The sequence below is a fragment of the Myodes glareolus genome, chromosome 4 (assembly GCF_982192425.1).
Source record: "Myodes glareolus chromosome 4, mMyoGla1.1, whole genome shotgun sequence".
Taxonomy (NCBI): Eukaryota; Metazoa; Chordata; class Mammalia; order Rodentia; family Cricetidae; genus Myodes; species Myodes glareolus.
In genome coordinates this window covers 5,072,980-5,099,153 of record NC_142029.1, presented here as the reverse complement: position 1 = coordinate 5,099,153, position 26,174 = coordinate 5,072,980, and the positions used below count along the sequence as shown (strand labels likewise).

Here is a 26,174-nt window from a genome sequence, read left to right as displayed (position 1 = left end):
AGGACAGTGAGTCTGGTGAGGTTTACCTGCAATCTGCACCGAGCCGTCCTCTCCTAGAAGAATGTTTCCAGCTTTCACATCTCTTCAAGGAAAAAGACACCATCAGACATTCGCTTTTTAAATAGCACAATTTAAGCAACTGCTTATTTTATTTACAAAACATTAGCAATATTCAAAAATTTTGTTTTATATTAAAGATTATTAAAGCCAAAAGTGATTTTTTAAAGTTTTAGCCATTTATACTTTAACCCAAACATTAAAAAGAAAACTCTAAATAAGGAACATAACTTTTTATAGTATCTAGGAAACCTTAGCTCATTAAATATTCTTGACTGGAATGGTAATGGCCAAAGAAAGGAACCCTCATCTACCCTCACCTAATTCTTACTGCTGAAATGTAACTTCTGTCTATACAAACTGCATGCTACAGAACAACAGCTCCTTCTCTTCCTCAGCCTCCATTCTCACTTTCTGCCTGATTACATAATGAGCACATGGCTGGAAACAGATACTATTGCGCACTTACACCGCGCAGCAGAACTGTTCAGAGCCGGGTCTACTCTCACTATCACCCACACTAACAACACTAGTAAATCAGGAACACGTGCTCATTATCTAAAAACTAAATAATGCCAAGTGTATTTAGTAGGACACAGCTTGAATTCCAGCACTTCAGACCCAGAGGCACATGGATTTGAGACTAGCCTGGTCTACAAAGTGAATTCTAGGACAGTCAGGGCTATACAGAGAAAACCTGTCTTGGAAAAACCAAGGGGGAGAAAAACAGAGTAGGTGATATTATATAGCTACACACACACACGTATATTGGCATAAAATACTTCTCAAAGGAATCATAAGAAAATGGCAACAAGTTATATTCTTTGAACCAGAGTACACTAACTAATCCCAGAGCATTGGGATTTTAAATGCTTTACATAAAAATTGAAAAGAAAATACAGGAGTTCCCACATAATCATTATTAACATTTTACATCAGTGTGATACTTTTGTTAAAATTAATGAACCCAGATTAAGACAACATCAGCTAAACTCACAGTGCTAGGTCTCAGGCAGTGTATATGACCAGAAATAAACTCAAGCTGGACTACTGAAGAATTTCTGGTGGCTAGACAAGTGCCAGCACTCCTGAGGAATTTGTGAAATGGGTTCAGAATCACCAAAATGAGTCATTTTGCGGCTTTCCACTGACATACACCTGTGGTTGCACATCAAAGCCCATGCTGGCCTCCAGACTCCCTCAGTCCCTTTTCACACATACTTTACACACATCTCAAAGCCCCCACACTAGACTCTGGCCCTTCTCACCTCCCTGATTTCTTCTGCACTAAGCCAGTACCCAGGGCGTTCCAGATCCCCACTACTCTCACAATTGCCACTCTTGCTATTCTCCCTTCCTGGCCTGTCTCTGTCTCTCTGGCTGTTCTCTGTTACCAACAGTAACCAGCCCCCAGTCATGGAGTGGACATGAAGGTTTCTTTACTGCAGCCTTCGCATACACACCATCTATTCAGAGTCCCTTAGGTTTTCTCCAACCTTCCTTTCTACCCACCCTGTGGTGGTATTTTGTTTGTGCTCTAATGAATAAAGCTTGTTTGGAGATCAGAGTGCGAACTAAGCCACTAGTTGGCCATAGAGGACAGGCAGTGGTGGCACACACCTTTAGTCCCAGCACCTGGGAAGAGGAAACAGGAAATAGTATGGCTGAGCGGAGAGAGGAGCTTGGTTCCTTTTTGGCTGAGAGGCTGGCAAGGTCTGAGGTGGCTATGACTTGCTCCTTTGTCACTCTGATCTTTCAGCATTTACTCCAATACCTGACTCTGGATTTTTATTAAGACCAGTTAGAATTCGTGCTACGCCACCCAGGAGAACAAATTATGTTTAGCTACTAGGTCTCCTTAGGCTCTTGACAGTGACAGCCTCTGACTATCTTGCTTTTAGTGACCTTGGTAGTTTGGAGGGTAACAGCCAAGTGTTCTCTATGATACACTTCTAATGGAATGGCATTTCTCACATCACAGAAGAGCCATTCTCATCTTACCATATCAAAGGGAAATACACAGTGTCAACAGAGTCTGCTGGAATTGAGAAGATTAGTTTTTTCCTATCTACCATTTTAAGGTGTTTGAATGCAAAAGTCATACATAGGTATTACCCATTTAAATAATACTGCTTTTGTATTTCATAAGGCACTTTTACAACTGAATAGTTTCAGTTCTCTGAGAGGAGCAAACAGGTATCTCTCCCAACACAGGGCCATTTTTCAACAAATTACATTCAGGAAGGAGGGAAAGATACACAAACAAGGCCTGAGTTGGCCCCAGAATGTCTCAAGGACAGTTCCTGCAACCCTCTTGAAACTTATCCAAGTATGTTCAAAGATAAAAAACAATTAAAAGTATACTAACATAATTGAGGCTCGCTTAACCAATTATGTTTGAGATGACCTAACTGTTCTGGGGGAAGCTCCATCCCAGTCCCTAGCATCCATACACCCAAAGAGTCTGGGATGCTCTGGTGGAAGCTCCACCTCAATCTCCCTTCCCCATCTCTCTCTCCCCAAACCCTGTCTCATCTCAGTCCACCAAACATGGCTCCTCCCCCAGAGATGCTCAAGATCACTCCCACAGAGTATTTAAACTGCCTCTCAGAAAAGAGTTTGTTTTTTAGTCTCTTCCCTTTTCAGGGGAGTGGGGGGGGGGGGAATAATCTGGGAGTGCTTCACCCATTAAACTGGGCTTTTTCTAATTCGGTTTGATTTGGATTGCTGCACTGACAGAGAGGCTTATGGGGTGCAGAAACTTCTCACTAACAGTCCCTGAAATTTACCCAGCCATGCTTAAAAAGAGCCTGCATGCTCCTCTGGCGGGCGTTGCCATTCTGTACAAGTGAACAGTCCCGTATACGTTGGCTATTTCTGCAGAAGAAATGTTCTTCGCTCTTGCATACTGCTTGAGTCTGGGGTCATCTTTCAGCATTTTCTCAGACCTCACAAATACATCTTTCAGCAAAGTCTTATGTTAAGTGACTATTTTTCTTGATTAACTTGCCAGACAGTCAATCTGTTTCCTTTTCAAACTATAAGTACACTCTGTAGAACAAGCTTCAGGTTTAAAAGCAAAGGAATAAAGTAATGCCATGGCTCCGAGTACTCTGAAACACTAGGCTGTCTTCACATGCAACAAGACAAGGGACCTTTCAAGGAAGAAATCAGCAACTAGGTATACAGATATCAACATAGTTCTCAGGTTTAAAAAAAGACAAAAAGGGGGGCGGGGCTGGAGAGATGGCTCAGCAGTTAGAGCACTGGCTGCTCTTCCAGAGGTCCTGAGTTCAATTACCAGCAACCACATGGTGGCTCGCAGCCATCTATAATGAGATCAGGTGCCCTCTTCTGGCCTGCAGGCAAGCATGGAAGGAATGTTGTATATATAATAAATAAATCTTTAAAAAAAAGAAAGAAAGAAAGAAAGAAAAAGAAAAGAAAAGAAAACTTCTTTGTTTTTCAAGACAAGGTTTCTTTGTGTAGCCTGGGCTGTCCTGGAACTCGCTCTGTAGACTAAGCTAGCCTGGAACTCAGAGATCTGCCTGTCTCTGCCTCCTGAATGTTGGTAATAAAGATGTGAGCCACCACTGGGCTTACTCTGCCCCAAATTATCCCAAGCAATCCTGCAGCCCTGGGGGCTGCATGGCAGGAACACTGAATTGTTTTCACAGAATACTGCCATTTCTCACATGCCACTGTTACCCAAAGTTACAAGTTCCTACTAAAACTTAAAGGAAATCAACAGGCATACTTGGCTTTTTCCATAGCGAAGAACACAAGTCTATGGGAAACTTGAAAAGGGATTAACAGAAGCAATGAATCACAACCAAAGCTAGAAATATCCTACATTAGGCATCTTAGAGACATCCAAAACTTCTGTTAAGCTAACCTCCTTGCAGGGAAAACTACTGGGGCATATTGAGAGAAAAGATAAAAATCAGCACCAAGTCCATCCGAATCAGAATCTCTGAAGTCAGAGCTAGACAACTGCAGTGGTTTGCACAGGAATGGCCCCACAGACTCATGCATGTGAATGCTTGACCCACGGGGAATGGATCATTCGGAGGTGTGGTCTTGCAGAGCAGGTGTGGCCTTGTGGGTGGGAAGTGTCACCGTATCAGATGATCAAACTACACAGAGAGTCACTTCACTTCTGCTGCCCACGGATCAAGATGTAGAACTCTATTTTTTCTCCAGCACCCTGTCTGCCTGCATGTCCCCATGGGTTTCACCTGGCAATAATTGACTAAACCTCTGAAACGGTAAGTTAGCGCCAATTAACTGTTTTCCTTTATTAGAGCTGCCATGATCATGTCTCTTCACAGCTTTAGAAGCCCTGCCACATTGCAGAACCAGCGACTCAGTCACAACTAATGACCAATGCCATGCGTTTCCACCGTGGCCACTGTATGTATTTTCCCCATGAGCATGCTTCAAATCCCCTGGAAAGCCCGCCATCAGGGCCTGGTATGCCTCTGCTCTCCAGCCCCACTCAGAGGCAGTCGTTTCGTGCCCACTCCTTCCCCAATAAATGTCTTGCCTGATGTCTCTTGTATGGTATGATTTTTGTGGCATTCTTTGGCCTTGATCACTAAAATGCTCTTTCGCCCCGAAACCCTTTCAGTCTGAACATGGGGGTACAAATCTTTGATCCTAGTCATCAGGAAGGAGAGGCAGGTAGATCTCTGTGAGTTCAAAAGCTAGCCTATTTTATATAAGAAGCTTGAGGCCAGTCAGGGCTGCATACTGGCACCCTGTCTCAATGCAAAAAAAAAAAAAGAAATCCTCAAAAGTCTAGCTGGGCAGACAGGGTAGGAACCCTGACATAGAGACCTGCAGTGACAGCTGCACTGGTCACGCATGAGGAAAAGCAAACATCTAAACATCTCCCTCTGCTTCCCAATTCACCCTTCTCCTAGACCTGACTAAAAAACTAGTGCGATTCAGAGCTGTTCATGGAAATCTTAACTCAGGCTGCTTAGAGCACTGGTTCTCAACCTGTGGGTCAATACTGCTTGGGAGGGGGTATCAAATGACCCTAAAAAAAAATTTATTTATTTATTATGTATACAGTATTCTGTCTGCTTGTATGCCTGCAGGCCAGAAGAGGGCACCAGACCTCATTACAGATGGTTGTGAGCCACCATATGGTTGCTGGGAATTGAACTCAGGACCTTTGGAAAAGCAGGAAATGCTCTTAACCACTGAGCCATCTCTCCAGCCCCTCACAAGGATCTCTTAAGATTACTGTAAAACACAAATATTTACATTACACAATAGTATATTATACAACAGTAGTAAAATTATAATTATGATGTACCAAAAAAAATCATTTTATGGTTGGGGTCACCACGACATGAGGAATTGTGTTAAAGGGTCACAGCATTAGGAAGATTGAGAATCACTGACTTAGAATCACCTGGAGAGCCTTTAGAAATCCCAGTGCCAAGGCTTTATTCCAAACCAATTAAATGAATTTCTGACAGTAGACCCAGATAGCAATACTATTTAGAGTTTCTCATGTGATTCTGCTGTCTTAAAGAGTGAGACTCAGGGCTGGAGAAAAGGCTCAACTATTAAGAGCACTTACTGTCCTTCCAGAGGACCCAACTTTATTCCCCAGCACCAAACAAAATCAAGCAGCTCACATCACAATAGCCGTAACTTCAGTTCCAGGGGCACCAATGCCCTCTTCTGGTTGTCTTATGCACATGGCAAATACTCACACACATGAATAAAAGTAGTTATCAAAACTTTAAAAATTAAGTCTAAAGAAAGTATAAAGAGACAAAAAATAAATAAAAGAAAAATTAACAGTCTTTGATTTGTAGTAAGTGTGGGAAAAATAATCATTCCAAACAATATGGAAAGCTATACACAGAAAGCAGAGGTGTTTGTCAGCTTAAGACAAAGGTGTCTTGTCTCAAAGACACCTTGCCTGGTATACTCTAGGACATATAAGTCTATATGGGAAGACATAGGGAAAGGAAGAGACAGAAAGACAAGGAGACTGAAAGAAAAATATAAAGACAGAGAGAAATTTCTTACATACATTTAATCTCTACCTGTTGTGATTATCCTTCAAAGATGAAGCAAATAAATTTAAGAAAATCTGTTATCAGCAAAGCTCTTTGAAGAACTGTTCAATGTACTTCAGAAAACCCTAGATGCTCACAAGTCAGCAGTGAATAAAAAAGAGGCCCTATTTAAAACATGGTAGCAGGCGAGGAGTGGTGACCCCAGAACGTCCATGGACCCCACAGATGGGCCGAACACACACACACTTTTAAAAAATGTTTTTCAGAGAGAAAACTATATAGGTCAGAAAGTTCAAACCGACATTAAGAAGAAAGAGTGGCCGTACAGAGTTCACCACACAGAGCCTTAGCCGGCTCTGCTCTGCGTGACTGCACACCTCTTCTGATGTCTGCGTCATTCTGCTGACAGCTACCAGAAAGCAGGTTGGGGGTATACCTCCCGCGGGTAACCTGCACCAACCTGCAGAATGCTAGCTAGGTTCGATCTCAGCACCAGAAAGAAAGGTTACTACTCGTTAAAAAGTCATGAAATTTCACAGAACTGTACTCAAAGTTAACCCAAAGCCACTGATAAACTTCTTTGTGGACCCATTTTCAAAGTTTAAACAAAAGCCTTAACTTAAGGAGCCTCATTTTCTTTACTTGCAAAGATTAGTAAGAACAATATAGCACTTAGCATGTAGCAATACATAGTTTATCATTTAGGAACTAATTTAAAAATATAAAATATAACCCTGAGAATGTAGCTCAGTGGTAGGACACTTGATACCATATACATGGGCCCTAAGTTTGACACCCAGAATAGTAAAAGTAATGGGGGTACTGTATTATGTATGGAACAGAGAGAGAGAACCTCTTTACCTCAGAGACTTTCCTTAAGAATATCTATGAAGGGTAGGGTAATTTTAGGGTAATCTCACAAGAGAAATACATAAAATCTAAGAGTAGGGTTCATCTGGTAAATCTTAAAAATCACCCTCACTGATGGGCATTATTTGACGAAACAATAATTTCAGTACTCAATTAACCTTAGAAACATTCTTGGAAAATTGAACCATATCAGGTAAGTGAGACACTAGGTGTTCTAGTCCAGGGCAAACCTAGTTCCATCCATGTGGAGCTTCTACAGGGCACAGAGATCACTGTGCACAGAATTTCCCAGAAAGAAGTTACATCTTGTACTCCAGTTTCCACAAGGCTGGCTACCTGATTACAACATCAAAGACTCTGGAGAGAGAGGTCAGAATGTTGTAGTTCAGAACCTAATTAAAATTTATCTTTAGCCCCTTCTTAGCCTGCCCCACCTCACTCACCTCCATTCAATCTGACATGACATTCTTGGGATCATCAGCTGAGCTCTGTTGAAATGTATGACTTAGCAGACCACGAGTTCCCACCAACCAAAAGCCGCAGAGTCCATCCAATAAAGAGGTTCTGTCTTTGCTGTGAACACCTACCTGATATTTCCAGTGTCTTGATTTATGACCTTCTTTGTTTCTATGAAATTGCTACCTCATTGGAACATGGAATTTGAAGTGACCTATTTCTGTGTTCCTGGGCCATGGACACTTACATTTAGCTCCAGAATAAACAGTTTCTTAGCCTCTTTGGAGCAAGAACTACTTTGTGTGGTCTACATCACGTTTAGCAAAACACCTCCAGCCAGAGATATTCAGCCCCATCTGATTAGAAGTGACAGGCAGCTTCTACACACAGTGACACTATTAACAGAAGCCACCTTCTGAGAGGGCTGGCCGTCAGGAAAGGATAAACACTTACTCTACCACCTGTGGCTGCATTCCAACTTAAAAAAAAAAAAGACATTGAAGACACACACTTGCTCAATGGACACAAAGTCTAGGCCTTGGTTGGCTCCTGCCAACTGGGAAGATGTACACAAAGAGCAAAGGAGACTTGGTCAGAAAGTGCTGGCCTGTGCCACAGGCACTGATAAAATGCATTCTAGCATCCACAGGAAGCAGAGAAGCCCCAGAGGCTACTGCCACTTGAGTATGACCTCCAGCCATTCATCAGACTTCAAATAAAACGAATGTAAACACATCTGAAAAAAGGTAAGGAGAGAAGGAAAGGAGGTAAGCATAAGAGGGCAGGCAAGTGAAGGGGGAAATGAGGGAGAAAGGACAGAAGATTACTGAATATTCTACCAGAAGGCTTCATTTTACTAGAAGCAGATTTATGATGCCAGATCAATCTTTAAATTTCAAGACAGAACTATGAGTCTAAAGGAGAGACAAGAAAAATCAGCAGTGCCTTCAGAAATCTGAGAAAAAAGCATGTCAACAAACATGAAATGACAGCCAATAGAAGGAAACAGAAAAGGAAAAAAAGTTAATCTACATATTCAAAACAGAAGGAAGAAATCACACATAGAAAACGATGTGTATCTCCAACAGCAATACAGTAAAACTGTTAAAACTCAAACCCAAAGGAGAATATGCTGAAGGCAGCAAGAAAAAACAACTCGTGCAGGGTCATAGGAGTTACACAGCTAACATTGCCTTAACATTGGCACAACGGTGGCCTCAGTTTAATGAGACACACTGAAAGGACTGAATTAAAAAGCAAAAAATGAACAAAAAATTGTAATCCAAGAACTCTATAGTATGCAAAACTGTCTTTCAACAATGAAGACAAAGAACTGGAGAGATGACTCAATGGTTAAGAGTCATCTTTCTGCTCTTGGTAGAAGACCCAAGTGTGATCACTAGCACCCAATCAAGTGGCTCATAAGTGCTTGTAACTCCAGTTCCAGGGAATATGACACCCTCTTCATATATCAGGCATGCGCACAGTGTACAAACATACGTGCAGACGCTCATACATACATGTAAAATAAAAATAAATCTTTAAAACACCCCACTGTTGAAAATGCCACACACTTTGGTTGCAGGACATAGAGTAACCAAGCTGGACCAGAGGGGAAGCCTCCTCCCTGGTGGTCAGCGTTCACAGTGACAGAACACTTATGCAGGCTGCTGAGAATGGCACAGTTGGCTTCAGGTGTCAACCTGACACAAACCAAAGTCAACTGAAAAAGGAACCTCAACCCCAGAATGGCCTGGGCATATCTGTGAGGAATTTATTTTATGACTTACTAACTGATGTAGTGTAGGAGGGCCCATCCCTAGGCATGAGGCTAGGGTGCCATCCCTAGGCATGTGGCTGGGCTGTACAGAAATGTCAGTAGGAAGCATTCTCCCACGGCTACTATTTAAAGTTTCTGCATTGACCTGTAAGTCAAATAAACCCCATCACACTCCAAGCTGCTTTTGGTCACAGTATTTATCATAGTAACAGAAAGCAAATTATAACACAGAAAATATAAATAAAAAACAACAAGCATTACTAAGCTATAAACTCTTTGGCTCCAATATCAACCTGCCAGGCAAAGATATGACAACTGGTCAATACTGGCATGCCTGCAGTGAGAGTAACCAGACACTATCTGACTGGAATTGATATCCTCTCCACAGCAGGAATTCATGCCTGCTACCATAAACCTGGTCAAAAGCCCATGGTTCACTCATAGTCCCTAAATAGGAATCTTACTTTCTTAAACGGACACACTATCAAACTGCCTTCTAAATGTTTCTATTTATACTCACAGACTCGTGCTGGTCAGAGCAGCTTCTGGCTGCAGTGGGTTACTATTAATACAGAGACTTCTAAGGGCTCAGAATTCTGAGGATCAATGACGAAGTCGTCAGCCCTAAAGGGGATGTCCAGATCATTATCTCCAAGACTCAGGGAAGAGTCAGGAAGACGAGGCAGAAAGAAGGTGAGAGCCAGCGTGCTGTCAGATATACTCTGGGCATGACATGGCTGCTGTGCCCAGGAATTCACAACAGAAGTGCCTATCTGCACAAGACAAAGTCCCCCATCAACATTCCATCATGGTAGCAGAGGGCTGGTAAGGCCTCACTCCTCCTTGAAGGGGCTATAAGCAATTAATGATTTCAGGGAGAGAGAGAGGTGTATTCCTGAGTGGTACAGCCACTGGTAACTGCCCTCCCAGAAGTAAATAACCCTGTAACTGCTCAAGCAAGCAAGACTAATTAAATGTGCACACTCAAAACAGACATGGAAATAGGAGGGGGGAAAGCAGTCAAGTGGAAGGGGGTGAGAGGATAATGGGGCAGGAATAGTATCAAAACAGTATCACATACATGAATACAACTGTAATAAATTAAATAAAAACAAAAGACTGATTTTTCCAAATGATCCCAACTGTTCCAAAATGAATCCGACAATATATAATATCTTGGTTTTTTACTATTTCTGATGCTTTCTCTGGTATCTGAATTCAAGATGGCCAGATATTCCCTGATACAAATTAGGAAACACATAGTATTTATGATTACAAAGTTATTTACTTAGATACACACATATATCCCACTAAAATTATGATTTTATTTATTAATTTACTCTGGGGAAGATAAAAACAGGAGGAAACTTCAAGAAGCATCTTTTGGGGGGGGGGGTTTGAGACAGGGTTTCTCTGTAGTTTTTGGTGCCTCTTGTAGACCAGGCTGGCTTCAAACTCATAGAGATCCTCCTGCCTCTGCCTTCCGAGTGGTGGGATTCAAAGCGTGCACCACCACAGCCTGGCAAGAAGCATCTTTTATACAAATCCTCAATGTGCTACTACAAAACTACAATCCTCCACAGGACCCAAGGAAACCAACTCGCTATACAGCTGCAAAAGATGGCATAAGGAAAAAGCCTTTCATTTCCTGTGGCAATAGCAACTCCACTGGACCAGATGGCAGCCCCCACAAGGAGTCCGGAAAGGGGGCTTACACAGATCTATGTCTACAGCAGTGTCTGTCACTCAGTTCTCAGGTGGCAGTACTAGGTCCAGACTGCTGACTATGGAAAAAGGGAAAGCTTAAAGCTCTAATTAAAGAGTAATATTTAACAAAGAACTTTGCAGTAATCTAGAAAACTACTTAAGACTTAAAATAATGAGGGCAACAGACAGTGTGGACATAGTGCACACACCTGTAAGCCCAGAACTTGGAGGTGAGGCAAGAGGACTAGGAGTTAAAGGCAGACTAGGCTTTTATTTGGTTTTTGTTGTAGTTTTTTTTAATTTAATTTTTAAACTTTATTTAATGTACATTGGTGTGAAGGTAACAGACCCCTGGAACTGGAGTTACAGACAGTTATGAGTTGCCATGTGTATACTGGGAATTGAACCAAGGTCCTCTGGAAGAGCAGCCAGTGCTCTTAACTCCAGCCCCCATCTTAGCAAGACTTTTAGAAGCTGGTGTTTTGTTGTTATTTTGATTTTTAAAGGTTAGAAATACATAGCTCTGTGGTAGAACATTGTCTAGCATGCACAAGAGCCTCAGTTCAATCCCTAGCACCCCAAAAATGAGAGACAAAATTATATAAGTACCATTACCTTAAGTACTTTAGGAAACAGAAAAGAAAATGGAAGGAAATATTCCAAATATTACCAGTGATTATTTTCTCGGCAAAAAGTAAAACTGTTCTGTGTTTTTATTTTCCAATTTTACTAAAAGTTTTTATTTTCCAATTTTACTAAAACACTTTCCATGTTTGTTTGCTGAGAGAGCCTTACCATGCAACCCTGGCTGTCCCCAAGTCTGCTACGGAGCATCAAACCTGCCTCTGCCTCCTGAGAGTGGGTATTAAAGGCGTGCACCACCATGCAGGGCTTACGGTTTTTTTTGTTTTATTACATTTATTACTTTTTTATTATTTATGTGCTGTATAATTCAAATATAATCAGCAAAACAAACTGAAACTATTAATACATAAAGCACAGGGCTCAGAAATGAAACAAATTCATAAAGTAAAGACACTGTCTCTCGATGAGGCACAAGCACAGTCAACACACCCTGGGAAGGAGACCGGTGTAATCCTGCACAAACCTGTGAATCTGCCCATTCTTATGCAGGTATTCCAATCCCTCCAGGACTTCTCGAAGGATTGTAGCAATGGTGGGCTCATCTAGGACTCCACTTTTATGCTCCCCTTTTGCCACAATATGCTTAATAATATCCAGAACAGAACCTGAAAATAGGAAACATAATCCAGTAAAAATTTTAACTCATTCCATTATTCAGATCTAGTTTAGAGTCAAAGCACATTAGAACATTTACATAAGCTATGTGAAAAAGAAAGGATAAAGCAGCAAATACAAGGAAATACAAATTTTTCAAATTCTAAATTGCAACCTAAAACAGAAAGTAATTAATATCCAAGTGGTGTGTTATACCAGTGTGTCCTTAAGCTCTCTCAGAACTTAGAAGAGTTAGTGCAGGATTCTGATCAACTCTGAAGACGGCCTGAGGAAACCACATCAATCAGTAACACTCTAAGACACCACAAACCAAAGCAGCTTTCAACCCAGACTAGACTGTGCAGTATTTTACAACTAAGAATGTAAAAATACAACTGAACTACAGGTCTAATCAAAGAAGACATATGTGGAAAGTAAAAATCACATTTGTCACTGTGATGCTAGTCTTAGTTGTCAACTTGACTACATCTAGAATTAACTAAAATCAAAAAATGCAGAGGCACACCTGTAAGGGATTTTGCCTAATTTAAGTAGGAAGAACTACTTCTAATCCAGCTCTTTGAGTTCAAAAGACACATTCTAACCTAGGCCACACCTTCTACTGGAAACATATTAAGGACATGGAAGAAGGAAGTTTCACTTTGTCTGCTTGTACTTGCCACTGTTAGCAAACCCATTCCTTCACTGGCATCAAAGCCTACTTTGGGACTCTAGCATATACTGAGGACCAGCTGAGACATCCAGCTTTGTGGACTGAACAACTACTGTATTCTAGGACCTTCTATTCATAGGCAGCCATTGTTGGATTACCTAGACCACAGCCTGTTGCAGGAAGAGGACCATCTTGTTCGTCCCGGCCGCCCGGCTACCTTAGCCCCAAAATAACCATACAGAAATTGTATTAATTAAAACACTGCTTAGCCCATTATCTCTAGTCTCTTATCAGCTAACTCTCACATCTTGATTTAACCCATTTCTATTAATCTGTGTATCACCACAAGTTCACGGCCTACCAGGAATGATTTGGCATGTCTGTCTCTTATAGCTCTATGATGTGTCCCTCTCCTCCCCCGCCTTTCTTCCTCCCAGCATTCAGTTCTGTCTTCCCTGCCTACCTAAGTTCTGCCCTATCAACTAGGCCAAGGCAGTTTCTTTATTCATTAACCAATGAAAGCAACACAGAGACAGAAGGACCTCCTACACCAACAGCCTGTAACTCTTTCTAATAAATCCCCTTTTTATATATAGAGAGATTTATTCTAGATTTGTTGCTCTAGATAACCCAGACTAATACAGTAATCAAGTTAACTTAAAGGCTAAAATTCCAGGATAACAAATACATAAATAAAACAGAAAAGGCAAAGATAAACATGATAATAACAGCAATTTCAGTTTTCCCTTAGCCCAGATGTCTCATCAATACAGTTCCTGTCAGCATGCAAGACCTACCAAACAAGGGGCCAGGAGGAACGAACTCCCACACATCAGTTAAAACCGCAGAACACTGAAAATCAAAACTACTTACACCCAAAAACTTTCGACAGAGACTCATAAAAATGCATGGATCTGACTCCACCACCCTTTCCACATGCACTGTTTACCACTTACATTCTCCTTTCTAAAGAAAATAAAACCACTCAGTCCACTAAAAATACTGCATACTCTTAACTGACTCACTTGAGAAAGTTAATTCCAAAATCATAAGAAATGGTAGTCTCGGAGACTGGAGGTGCAGCTCAGAGACAGAATACCCTAGCCTCAATTCCCACCCCCCCCCAAGAAAAAAACAGCACTGATGTGGGATTCCCCTCTGTATGCTGTGAATATCATTGATTAATAAAAAAAAACTGCTTTGGACATATAGCAGAGCAGAACTTAGCTAGGCAGGGAAAACTAAACTAAATGCTGGGAGAAAGGAGGCGGATGAGGGAGAAGCCATGTAGCCCTGCCAGAGACACTGGAACTTTAGCCTGTAAGCCACTGCCACGTGGTGATAGGCATTAATACAAATGGGTTAAGTTAATATGTAAGAGTTAGTCAATAAGAAGCTAGAGCTAATGGGCCAAGCAGTTATTTAATTAATACAGTTTCTGTGTGATTGATTATTTCAGGGCTAAGCAGCAGAGAACTAACTAGCAGCCTCCTTACAACACAATTCAACACAAGCTTCTTTTAGCTCCCACTTAAGAGCCAATAACTTAAATCAGGTGAGGTAACTTATATATATAATACTAGCAGCACTTGCAAAATGAAGGCAAAAGGATTGGGAGTTGAAGGTCATTCTCAATTACATAGAGCACTCAAGGCCAGCCTGGACTGCCATTAAACACAACCTCAAACACTCCAAAATAATTCAATGACTCAATAAGCTTGATATAATAAAAATAATAATAATAGCAACAACAATAATAGAGCCCAAGTGCCTAAGGAAAGAACTGACAGCCATATCCTGTGTTACAGAACAGTCCACAGACGACATTTGTGATAGAACAGCTTGTGCAGAATCAAGCCTGGCCCAGCAGTGGCAACTTACTAAGAAAGACACCTTAAACCTAAATAAGAAAAAACACAAGAGAGAACAGAAGATGGTAACGATATTCTCAGAAAGAAAGCACACTACAGAAATCTGAACTTCAGTGCCTACAGAAGAAATACAGAAGTGATTCCCAATCTGTCCCTCTTCAGGGGGAGAAACAGGTTAATCACTGAGTTCAAAGTCTACACAATGAGTTCCAGACCAGAGCAACATAGTGTGAGCCAGCCTTGGAAGAATAAAATCCCTACTTGGAGTTCCAGCACCAATACCATATAAGGAGAAGAGGAGGGGAGAGAGAAGAAAGGGATGAAAACAATAGAACTGCCTGCCTGCAAGGAGTCTCTTAACTCTCCCCCTGGAAGCCAGTCCACCACCACACAGGAGACAGGCATTTTATTCTCTTGAGCTGAGGAGCTAGAGAGGTTCCAAACTCACGCAATACTCACACACATTACAGGACTTTGCCTTCCTTGATACTGGGATTTACAAACTTGTAATCGAGAAGGCCTAGGGAGAAGATCAGTTCTGTTGAGTTTATCAGTCACGTATAAAGCCCTGAAGAAAAGTGACTGAATCAATGAGACACATGTTCACTCTTAGGAAAAAGGTCACAGAACTATTTAGTGAAAAAATAAAATCCCATGTTTAAAGCTTTAAGAATTTTTAAAATTTTAAAAGACTGGAAATGGGGGAGAGGGATCTGACAGAACTTTAAATCAGCAGAATTTGTTCATTTAACAAGCATGCCCAAGCTGTATTTCTAGCACTCAAGGGCTCAGGTGGGACTGTCCTAAGTTCAAGGCCAGAATGCACTATGCACTGAGTTCCAGCTCAACCCAGCCAATGAGATCCTTTCTCAAAACATTAAAAGAAAAATTAAATGAAAACTAAAATTAAATCCTATTATATTGACATCTAGAAATTATTACAAAATAAGATATAAGCCAGGAATGATGGCACATGCCTTTAATGCCAGCACTTGGGAGGCAGAGGAAGACAGATCTTTGTGAGTTCAAGCAGGCCAGCCTGGTTTACAAGAGCTCCAAAACAGCCAGGGCTACATACAACACACACACACACACACACACACACACAGAGAGAGAGAGAGAGAGAGAGAGAGAGAGAGAGAGAGAGAGAGAGAGAGAGAGAACATGTTTGCTGAAGGAACTACTTACTGTGATAAACACTGACAACTTGGGGAGGAAAGGGTATTTCAGCTTACAACATCCAAATCACAGCCACAGCTGCGGAAGTCAGGGAAGAACTCAAACGGGAGAAAGCTGGAGGCAGGAGCTGATACAGAGGCCATGGAGGGTGCCTTCTCATAGTACCCACAGGAGCAGCACCACCCATAGTGAGTTGGACCTTATCACAGCAATCATTAATCAAGGAAATGCAGCACAGACTTGCCGACAGGCCAGTCCTACAGAAGCACTTTCTGGATTAGGATTCCTTTTCCCCAGATGATGCTAACTTGTGTCCGGCTGACATGAAAACTCACGAGCACATATACAACAGAGAGCTCAACTACTTGATTTACTCAACACTGTAGCGTTTAATTCAGTGATAGTGCTTACAATCTTCTCAAACATTAAAGTTACATAGAAATTTTCATATCAACTAAAAGAAAGGTGAAGGTAAAACATGCTAAGCAGAAAGAGCTTAGATCATCACTGGACAGCCCAATTAACCCAATTTACTAAAGAAAAATAGGGATTTTGGAGACAGTTATAGAAGTGTATACTGTATTATGTTCTTAACCACAGTCTGCAAGAAATACTATACAGGGAAAACTCAGTTTTTTAACTTCTTCATCATGCAAGCTAGCAAAGAAAGGGAGGGAGGGAGGGAGGCAGGCAGATAGGGAGGCAGGGAGGCAGGCAGGCAGGGAGGCAGGCAGGCAGGCAGACAGGCAGGCAGGAAGGCAGGCAGGGAGGGAGGGAGGGAGGGAGGGAGGCAGAGAGGCAGGGAGGGAGGGAGGCAGGGACGGAGGAAGGCAGGCAGGGAGGCAGGCAGGCAGGGAGGCAGGCAGGGAGGGAGGGAGGGAGGGAGGGAGGCAGACAGGCAGGGAGGGAGGGAGGCAGGGACGGAGGAAGGAAGGCAGGCAGGGAGGCAGGCAGGCAGGGAGGGAGGCAGGCAGGCAGAGAGGCAGGGAGGGAGGGAGGCAAGCAAGCAGGCAGGCAGGCAGGCAGGCAGGCAGGCAGGGAGGGAGGGAGGGAGGGAGGGAGGCAGACAGGCAGGGAGGGAGGGAGGCAGGGACGGAGGAAGGCAGGGAGGGAGGCAGGCAGGCAGAGAGGCAGGGAGGGAGGGAGGCAAGCAGGCAGGCAGGCAGGCAGGCAGGCAGGCAGAAAAAAGTGGACACCCCCAGATCCTATAAACTATCATTACATAACTATGATCCCAAGAAGCTGTATTTTAAGGCATTTACCAACCTACTACTTCAAGGACAGGTGCCATCAAATCCCAGACACTACAGGCTGGGGAGCAGCTCAGTCTGACAAAGTGCTCATCTAGCAGGTATGAGGCTGGCTTTGATCCCCAGCACTGCATAAACCAATATGATGATTCCTGCAACCCTAGTATTCAGGAGGTACAGACTAAATGAATAGGGTTCAAGGTCATCCTCAATACACAGCAAGTTCAGAAGAGGCCAGCCTTATAATATATGAAAACCTGTCTCCAAAAGAAATTTTAAAAGAAAAAATAAATAAAACTCAAGCACTGTTTTAGAATAAAGTAAATAAATTACTGAAAAATGAGATTTTAGTACAAATTTTGTAACAAAGCAAAAAGTTAAAAACATAGTTCTTCTACTCCCCCAAAATAATCTCTGTGCCATCATTTTGAACACAGAATGATATATACCAAACAGTAGTGTGTTATGAAATAGTAGTCTAAAAACGTGTTAGATTCATTTATGCTGCATTTATTTAACTCTGTAAAGTTGTGTGTGTTACTTTGCCTGCCTCAAACATCTGATTGGTCTAATAAAGAGCAGAATGGCCAACAGCTACTACGCAGGGGAAAGGATAGGTGCAGCTGGCATGGTGAGAGAACAGGAGAAATCTAGAAGAGGAGGAGGAAGAGCAAGAAAAAGGAGAAGAGGACGCCAGGGGCCAGCCACACAGCCATGGAATAAGGAGGAAAGAAAGGTACATAGAAAGGTAAAAGCCCACAGGCAAAAGGTACATAGGATAACTGAAGAAAAGCTGGCTAGAAATATGCCAAGCTAAGGTCAGACATTCATAAATAAGTCTCCCTGTATTTATTTGGAGCTGGGTGGTGGGCCCCCAAAGACGAAAAAAAAAAAAACCTACAACAATGCAAAACCCTAATTATCCAAGGAAATCACTGCTAGTTATCAAAACGATGTTGACAAGAGAAGGTTCAGTAGTTAAGAGCCCTGTTGCTCTTGCAAAGAACCTAGCTTGAGTTCCCAGCACCCACATGCTGGTTCACAACTGTCCTTAACTCAAGTTCAAGGGGCTCTAATGCCCTCTTCTGACTTCTGTGGGCACTGCATACTCATAGTATACAACATGCACATAAATACATCTAATAAAAATAAAAAATTTTAAAGATATTTAAAAAAATAATTATATGGGCAAAGTGAAGCAACTGCTAATTTAAGAGTCCTGTTAATTAATCAAATGAATTGATTTATGTTACTTTCCTAACTTTGCTTTTATGAAAAGATCCTCTTAAAAACAAAAATAAGCTTACATAAAAATTTAGCTATTATTCATTCTCTTTTTCTTATAGAGTTGAGGACTGAGCCAGGGCCTTACCCATGCTAGAGAAGCATTCCAAGACTGAACTATGTCCCCAAGCCTTAATGACTACTGCCACTACTAACATTTTTCTGAGCCACTGAGGTTTCAGAGGGCCTAAATTTTGTTTAGTTCACTATTACCCTATAAGCCAATAGATGACAAAAAAAACCCTAAAAATTCACTACTACTGATTAAACATGCAAAGCTCATCACTACTAAATAGATATTCGGCTGGGTGCTGCTTAGCTCAAAGGATTATCCATATTTTTCTCTTAGAAAAAATATTCTCTTAGAATATGACAAAGATGAGAATGGTTCTAAAAAACAAAAATATATTTAAATTAGATTTTTACAATTCTATACATAGTCCTTAATGATTAATAAGTATTGCTTTCCTTCCTCTCTCAGTCTTTCTTAATCACTTGGAAGTCATTTTATTTATTTACTTAACTGTGTGTGCATTTATGAACACAAAGCATGCAATTTGACTGAGGTCAGAGGGCAACTTGAAGCCCCAACTACCTGGTTTTGAAGACCTTACACTGCAGTGTGGTGATTAACAAATTGCCAAAACAGATTATTTGGACAGAAAGCGCTTCTAAAGATTTATGAGATTAGTAATGGCCAACACTCAATGTCAAGGGTTTGTTTGTTTGTTTGTTTCCCAAGACAGAGTTTCTCTATGTAGCCCTTGCTATCCTGGAACTTGCTCTGTAGACCAGGCTGGCCTGGAACTCAGAGATCCGCCTACCTCTGCCTCCTGAGTGCTAAGATTAAAGGCATGCGCCACCACCACCTGGCTTACTGTCATGATTAATTTCTTATAATTAACCAAATATTTTAAGAAAGCACTATGAGGGCTGGAGAGATGGCTCAGTGGTTAAGAGTACTGACTGCTCTTCCAGAGGACCCAGTTTCAATTCCCAGCACCCACATGGCAGCTAACAACTGTCTGTAACTCCAAGATCTGACACCATGCAGGTAAAATACCAATATACATAAAATAAATAAATTATTTTAAAAAAGAAAGCACTACAAAATGTTCATAAGATCAGTATAGTTAATGAAACTTATTTTAACAAAATAGCCAAGAAATGGTAGTTTAAGAACATCAGTTTCACCGAGAGTGGTGGCACACACCTTTAATGCCCATACTTGGGTCTACAAAGAACATTCTAGGTCATCCAGGGCTACATAATGAGTCTCTGTCTCAAAAGTATTAAAGTTGCCAGATGTGATGGCACATAACCTTTAAACCCAGCATTTGGGGACAGAGTCAGAGGACCACTGAGTTAAAGGCTAGCCAGGTCTACATAATGAGCTCCAGAACAGCCAGGACTATACAGACTCCATCTAAATCACAAAACAAATAAAAAAAAACTAAATTCAAAATATAAGGTGTATAATATCTGAAGGAAATTTCAGGACAAAATTTCTCAATGTAAATATATATGTGTGTATATGGTGGATTTAGTTCTAGTTTTTGTTTTTTAAATATTGCTTAATATATCTATTTGGTTTAAAGATTTATTCTATAATAGCAAAAGGAAGATTTCAACTTTCAAAAAAATACAGAATTTTTAATATTTTAAAACAGATATATAGGGACTGGAGAGATGCTCTTACAAAAGTCCTAAATTCAATTCCAAGCAACAACAGGATGGTGGCTCACAAACATCTTTAGTGGATCTGGTGCCCTCTTCTAACATAAAGGCATATATGCAGAATAGAGCACTCATATACATAAAAATAAACAAATTTAAACATTTTTAAATGGATATATTATATAAAGATGCTGACTTATAAAAATGTATGTAATTATACAAGAATTATGACTAGGACATATTTTAAAATATCCTAGTGCTAGGTTGGAAAAATCAGACTGACTCAGGAAACCTAAGACGAGGAGAGACAATGAGTGAGGTAGCCAGCTGGTGTGCATAAAGGTCACAGAAAGGATGATGAGCACACGGAGAGGACATGAGAGAAGCAAGCAGACACTCCCATTCATCATTAATTTGTTTTAAAAAAAAAAAAACATGAAAAACTTTGTATTAGCCAGGCAGTAGTGGCGCATGCCTTTAATCCCAGCACTTGGGAGGCAGAGGCAAGCGGATCTCAGTGAGTTCGAGGCCAGCCTGGTCTACAAGAGCTAGTTCTATGACAGGCTCCAAAGCTACAGAGAAACCCTGTCTTGAAAAACCAAAAAAAAAAAAAAAAAAAAAAAAAAGAAAAGAAAGAAAAAAAGACTCTGTAGTATACATTTTTATAAATCACAAATAAGGAAAATTATTCTATAGGTGATCAATAACAAAAGATACAACATTATCTACCGCTCCCATATCTATCTGTCCAAACTGGAAAGAACCACGCCTGACCACCATCTTGAAAGGTGGTTGGTGTTAGTGACTATCACAAGAAACGGGCCTTTAACAAAGCAATCTGTGTCTCCAGTGTGTCACTAATGGATTAACACAAAGGGTGACTCTGGCTACACGGAAAGCCGCGGGTAGCAAGGGAAGACTCCTTACAACTGAGCTCGTTCTCTGTGTACCTCCTACACGAGAGCATGGAGGCGGACACTTCTCTTGTGCGATCTTGTGTCACCTCATTAACACCCTGGAACGCAGAAAGGCATTCTCATTCAGCAAACAGGTAGAGTTCAGAGTGGACACTCTTTCCTAGTGACACACAACGACTAAAGAGAAAGGTGTATTGTATTCTACAGTCTCTCTCTGAGGAAGCATTACTGCACACTAAATAAATGTACATTGTTCCTTCTCTAACTGTACACTATAAAATGGGCAATCACACTTCCTTACAAAAAGCAAATGCACACAGAAACCAAACAACATAGAACAGGAAGGCTGAGTGGCTCCATCACTCACAAGTCCTACCAATCTTGCTACACATTCAAACCAAAGCCTTACCAAAAAGGGAAGAGGAGATATATCACTATATATAGCATATATCTTCAGATAACCATAAAAATGTTCAATCAGCCAGACAGTTGTAATCCCAGGACTCTGGAGACAGAGGTAGGTGGATCTGAGTTCAAAGAAAGCCTGGTCTACAAAGCGAGTTCCAGGACAACCAGGGCCACACAGAGAAACCCTGTCTCGGAAAGAAAAAAAAAAATTAAATCCACACATGACAAATGTCCATGTATTTGTGTATATTATATATAGGTTACAAGAAAAAATATATAATTATTCTAATATTAAAATCAAAATATTCTGTGCAAGAGAAAACAGTTTCAAGTATAATATTTTAATAGTTTTTTAGGAGTGGGAGTCGATAAAAAAGTTTTATAAATTTATATTATGTTCAAACAAGAAATACTGACGTGAAATTAAGATTTACTTGTAACATATAATATTGCAAGTTCTAAAAGCACTGAGGCCATGGCAATGGACAAGCCAAGTATCTAAGTTATGCTTTACAACGCCAGCCCTCAGACTCATTAGAAGACGGGCTGACTCCAGATATGGGGAAGAAAAGAATACAAATATGCGCCTGAGAAACTCTGAATACAGCTGGGGAGACACTTCAGTTGGTAAAAATCAAGCAGTAAGACCTGAGTTCAATTCCCAGAAACTTTTTGGGGAAAAAAAGTTGTATGTGGTGACTTGGTCTTGGGGTTTGCTGGCCACCCATCTTAGATCACTTGGTAAAGACCAGGGCACTGAAAGACTCTGTCTCAAACCAAGGAAGGTGGAGAACATCTAAGGAATAAAAATTAAAATTGTCTTCTTGCCTACACATGCACACAACTGCACATTCGAACACACGCATGAATGCACACACATAGGGAAAAAAAATCTAGAATCAAACAGCAAGGAACCAGCTATATACAGTCTAAACTAGCCCCCAAACTTGCAATCTTCCTGCATTAGCCTCCTATGTGCTGGGATTACAGGCCTGGGTCATCATATTCAGCTCAACAATAAATTTTTTTAATTGATTTAAATTTATTTTATGTGTATGAGTACTTTGGGTACCATGTATGTGTCTGGTACCCCCAGAGGTGAGAAAGCATCAGATTCTGGGGAACTGGAGTTACAGATGATTGTAAGCCATTCTGTGGGTACAGGAAATGGAAATCAGTCCTTTGCAAGAACAACAAATTTTCTTAACTTCTAAGTCATCTTTCTCTAGGCCAACAATCAATTTTGTTGTTTTGTTTGTTTGTTTGTTTTGTTTTGGAGTGGGGTTTTTTGGTTTTTGCTTCTTAAGACAGGGTTTCTCTGTATAGCCCAAGCTGTCCTAGAACTTGCTCTGTAGACCAGGCTGGCCTCAAATTCACAAAGATCTGCCTGCCTCTGCCTCCCGAGTGCTGGGATTAAAGGCGTGCGCCATCTCTGTCCAGCTCAATCCTTTATATTTATTTCAATGTGTATTTTTTTTCCAAATATTTATTTATTTATTATGTATACAATATTCTGTCTGTGTGTATGTCTGCAGGCCAGAAGAGGGCACCATACCCCATTACAGATGGTTGTGAGCTACCATGCGGTTGTTGGGAATTGAACTCAGGATCTTTGGAAGAACAGGCAATGCTCTTAACTTCTAAGCCATCTCTCCAGCCCTTAATGTGTACTTGTTACTGGGGCAAGCAGGAATTCTCTAGCGCACATGTGCTCAGAAGTCAGCCTTGTGGAGCAGTCCTCCTGTTCCAACATCACATGGGTCCCAGAGTCGAGCAGGCATGAGGCTTGTCCTTTACAGAAAGTGGTTCTTTTTATTTTATTTTATTTTTGGTCAGATGGGCCATGTCACCTGCCCTCAGTCTTTTTATTCAGCCTTTTTAATGGAAACTACAATACAGATTAAAGGGCCCCAGTTAATAAGGCAAGGTTCCTCTTATTTTATATTTAACAAAAGAAATGATGTCAGCCAGGGATACACAGAGAAATCCTGTCTCTAAAAGCAAAACAAAAAAAGGAAACAATGCAATAATAATAAAAAAAACTTCTAATGAATTAACTCATTTACACATGGACTGAATGCTAACTATATATAAGACCTAAGGGGACCTCGATAATAGTGGCAAAGTTTCATCTCACAGATTCCCTGCTAGATACAAGGGAAAAAAAGATAGAGAACTGGGCTGTCACAACCTTAGGCAAACAAAACAAACATTACTGTTAAAGATACATTCAGAAAGAAAACCTTCCTGATATGCTACAATATGGAATGTACAATGTCACAGACCTAAAAATCTTATTCCATCCAGTTGAATTTTCAATCTAATGCTCAGGATGCTAGAATATAGACATACAGATACATACATGACACCAAAAAGGAAGAATCAAATAAATCTAGATAAACAGACAAAATCAGATGGCGTCCAAGGAAGGAAGGGAGGAAACTGTCCTAAGTTAACAGAGATGCTGGAACAGTCAAACAGAAGGTGTGAAACCTAGCGCAGCTACAGACTGGTACTGTTTAGTTGAACTACAGTCTCAGTACCCTCAAATGTAAAATGTTAACAAAACCCTATCAAGATAAGAAGAATTTTATTTATTTTTAAACAAAATCTCACTATGTAACTCTGGCTGGCTGTGATCTCACAGAGATCCACCTGCCTCTGCTCCTGAGTGCTGGGAAATTTGTATTAAACCTTTAACCCATGGACTTAGCATTCCACTGCAGTATACTCACCTCCACTTAGCAGCTTCATGACTAGCCACAGCTCATCTTTTACCACAAAAGACGTGTAGTAAGACACAATATTAGGATGATGGCACTGACTCATAGCTTGAATTTCTTTCTACAAAGAAGAAAATACATGGTTACTAATTAAATTCCAGCTTAAAGAAACCCTATAAATTAGCCAATCCATATTTGGTTATACCAGGACTATATAGTACAATATTCTCTGGAATTTCAAAGTACTAAATTCTTCATGAAGGGTTTCAGGCCAGGTTGGACACCTCTAATCCTGGCACTTGAGAGGAAGGAAGGCTGAGAGTTAGAGGGCAGTCTGATCAGGATACACAGAGGAGATCCCATCTAAAAAGGCTGAACCAGGAAGTGATGGAGTGCCTCCTCAGTCAGCTTTGACTCTCCTCCTTCTAGACTCTGTATTAGGAATCTCTGAAACAGAAAACATGTACTATTTATCATAGCCTGGCCTGGTACCTCAAAGGCCTCCAATGGGACATATACTTTTACTCCAAAAACTATCTTGGGAAATCTGGCCCACAGAGAATAATTACTAATGAACTGAAGGTAAGATCTTTTGTCTGTCTGTCTGTCTGTCTGTGTGTGGGGGGGGGTCTTAGTAAAGTATCAGTTCACTTAATTTTTCTGAAATGATTAATCATTTTCATACAAAGAGAAGTAAACTGAAATGGTACAAAGTTATCAACTAAATCCAGAGTAGTGAGATCTGTGCCAAAGCCTAACTCTATCTCAGTTTATAAAACTTAAATTAACAAAGGATGATAAAACCAGGGACCCTCTGGTCTTATTTTTATCCCCTCTGACCCCACTCCTAAGATGTAGTCTCAGTAAACAACTTAATGCTTCTGTCTCTGGACCTTGAACCCTACAGTTCCTCTCCACCACATGTATCCTCATAGAATCTTAACTTAGCAATCAGATGGCAGTGTAGGTATTGAATGTTTTCCCAAAGTATCCAGGGTCACCAAGGCTGCTGCTCCTCCTTTTTTTCCCTTTCTTTTTTTTTTTTTTAACTAAAAAGGCAAAATAACAACTATTTTTCCAGATATGAGAGGCCTTAGGCTGGAAGTCCAAGAACTGCTTAACTTCCAAGTACCTGTGCACCTTCTCCCATTATGGCATTTAAATACTACACAGGACATATGCGCTTACTTGTCCGGCTCTGCTAGACTGAGGGCTACATGAAGGCCAGGACTTAGAACCGGATTCCCACATGTGATGGCGCATGCACGCAGTCCTAGCACCTGGGAGGGGAAGGCAAGAGGAACAAAAGGTCTAAGGACAGATTCAGCTACACAGAGGGTTTTTCAAATATTTATTTATTTATTTGTTTTCTGTGTCTGAGTTTTTTCCCTGCATGTATGTCTCTGCACCATGTGCGTGCCTGGTGCCTAATGGAGGTCAGGAGAGGCATCAGACTCTGGAGCTGGAGCTATAGATGGTTGTGTGGGTTGAGGGAGCTGAACCAGGGCCTCTGCAAGAGCAGCCAGAGCTCTTAACCACTGAGCCATTCCTTTCACCCCCTAGTTTTTAAGGCCATCCTGGGCTACATAAAGACCCTATCTCATAAAATAACAATTATTAAATCCTGTTTTCCCAGCCATTATGGAGCTGTAAACTTAGTAGTAGAGTTCTTGCCTAGAAAGTGTGAGGGCCTTAGTCCAATCTTGTGTGTGTACGCACACGCACACACATGCTTAAAACAGAACTTAGGCTATTTTCATTATTCTTACTTGGGGCATGTGTGCGCCCGTACATCCATGAAGGTCAGAAGAGGCAATAGATAACCTGGAGCTGTTAAAGTCACAGGCAGTTGTGAGTCACCTAAGCTGGCTCCTAAGAACTTAACTCAAGCCCTCTGCAAGGGCAGCAAAAGCTCAGAACCACTAAACCACCTCTTTAGCTCCTAAACTTATTGCCTCATTATTTTCTGCACCCCCCAACACACACACACACACACACACACACACACACACACCTGTGAGTATTCTTTGCATCTACCA

At 41.1% G+C, this 26,174-nt stretch overlaps 1 protein-coding gene across 1 annotated transcript in view; it reads right to left on the bottom strand.

The window, feature by feature from the left end:
* The window catches only part of Oxsr1 (oxidative stress responsive kinase 1), a 103,422-nt gene that overhangs the window by 40,634 nt on the left and 36,614 nt on the right, over positions 1-26,174 (bottom strand). The window contains exons 3-5 of the mRNA XM_085689032.2: positions 24,148-24,256; positions 12,023-12,164; positions 27-82 (exon numbers count right to left, since the gene is read on the bottom strand). Coding sequence (XP_085545158.1) covers positions 27-82; positions 12,023-12,164; positions 24,148-24,256 — 307 coding nt within the window. The remainder of the gene's footprint in view (positions 1-26; positions 83-12,022; positions 12,165-24,147; positions 24,257-26,174) is intronic.